Here is a 1,793-nt window from a genome sequence, read left to right as displayed (position 1 = left end):
TCCAGGTAAGACACTACATTCCAATCCTTTTCCAAGTAGGACACTACGTTACAATCTTTTTCCAAATAGGATTCTATATATTATTCCTATTCCTACTCATATTCTAACACTCCCCTCAAGTTGATGCATACAAATCATATGTACCAAGCTTGTTACATATGTAATTAATATGATCATTATTAGTTGCTTTAGGACTGTAGTATTTATTTATATTATTTCCCGTCTTTCTTTTTTAAGTTATTAGGAGGTAGTTAGTATGGTTAGCACCATGACTTTAAAGTAGGGCCATTATCTATTTCAGTTTTTTAAAAAGAACACTTTATGTAACTTCTCTTTGATAGAAAGTAAAACTCTCTGCACAAGTTTCGCTCTCAGTGATCTTCTTCATTTTCCTGCTTCTTTTCTGTAGCAATCTAGATATCGTTTGCATAGTGTTATGTGTGATTTGTCTATTTAAAACTAACATTTGGTATAAAAGCTTTCATCTTAAGAGATCTGTGATTGAGTTGGAGAAGTCATGGATGCAGAAATCAGTTTCTCACCAATATCGCTCCGCCGGTCTTTGATAGAGATAACTATCAGGTTTGGGCAGTACGAATGGAGACATACTTGGATGCTTTAGATCTATGGGAAGTTGTGGAAGAGGATTACGATGTTCCAACCCTACCGAATAATCCCACCATGGCTCAGATTAAAGCACACAAGGAAAAGAAGACAAGGAAATCAAAGGCCAAAGCATGTCTCTTTGCTTCTGTATCGTCAACAGTTTTCACACGAATAATGTCTCTGAAAACTGCTAAAGAAGTATGGAATTATCTTAAGGAAGAGTATGAGAGAATAAAAGGTATGCAAGTTTTAAACTTAATTAGGGAATTTGAATTGCAAAAAATGAAGGATTCTGAAACAGTAAAGGAGTATTCAGATAGACTTCTTAATATTGCAAATAAAGTGAGGCTACTTGGCTCTACACTAGCCGACCCAAGAATTGTTGAGAAGATTCTGGTAACAGTTCCTGAAAGGTATGAAGCAACAATTACGACCTTAGAAAATACTAAGGATTTGTCAAAAATTAGATTGACGGAGTTGCTCAATTCCTTGAAAGCTCAAGAGCAAAGAAGACTCATGAGACAGGATGTTACAACAGAAGGGGCTTTGTCAGTAAGCACCAGGTTGATGAATTTCCGAAGAAGAAAAAGAATCAAGCGTTAAAGTGAAGGAGAAACATCAACCAACAACAAAGGTAAGGGAGGAAGTGCGAAAAACTTTCCCCCATCACTGTGGAAGAAAAGGCCATCCACCAAGTGTTGGAGGAGACCTGATGCTAAATGTAAGAAATGCAATCAGCTTGGACATGAGGCGGTGATTTGCAAAAGTAAAGCCCCACAACAGGAAGAAAATGCTCAAGTTGTTGATCAAGAAGAGAAGGATCTTCTTTTTGTTGCAACATGCTTCTCAAGTAAGATCTCAACAGATTCTTGATTAATTGATAATAGGTGCACTAATCACATGACTCATGACAAGAGCCTATTCAAGGAGTTGAAGCCCACTAAATTTTCCAAGGTTAGGATAGGAAATTGGGACCATCTTCATGCCAAAGGAATTGGAACCATAGCTATCAAGACTGACACGGGCATAAAGAAAATTGCTGAAGGTCTTTATGTTCTTGAGATTGATCAAAACTTGCTAAGTGTAGGACATCTAATGGAAAAAGGATTTAGACTTTCTTTGAAAATGCTGCCAAATCAGTGATACTGCTGGAAATGAAATTTTCAGGGTGAAGATGAAGATGAGAG

General features: G+C 36.9%; 1 protein-coding gene across 1 annotated transcript; it reads left to right on the top strand.

Moving 5' to 3' along the window:
- Positions 1-597: 597 nt before the first annotated feature.
- Positions 598-1,456, top strand: LOC107856101 (the record flags this gene model as incomplete). The annotated part of the gene is made up of 2 exons (XM_047404932.1): positions 598-1,158; positions 1,345-1,456. Coding segments are annotated over exons 1-2 (673 nt in total), but the record flags the coding sequence as incomplete, so codon positions are not given.
- Positions 1,457-1,793: the final 337 nt, after the last annotated feature.

Source organism: Capsicum annuum, unplaced genomic scaffold (assembly GCF_002878395.1).
Source record: "Capsicum annuum cultivar UCD-10X-F1 unplaced genomic scaffold, UCD10Xv1.1 ctg71255, whole genome shotgun sequence".
Classification (NCBI taxonomy): domain Eukaryota; kingdom Viridiplantae; phylum Streptophyta; class Magnoliopsida; order Solanales; family Solanaceae; genus Capsicum; species Capsicum annuum.
The sequence above is the reverse complement of the archived record's forward strand: the minus strand, read 5'-3'. Positions and strand labels throughout refer to the sequence as shown.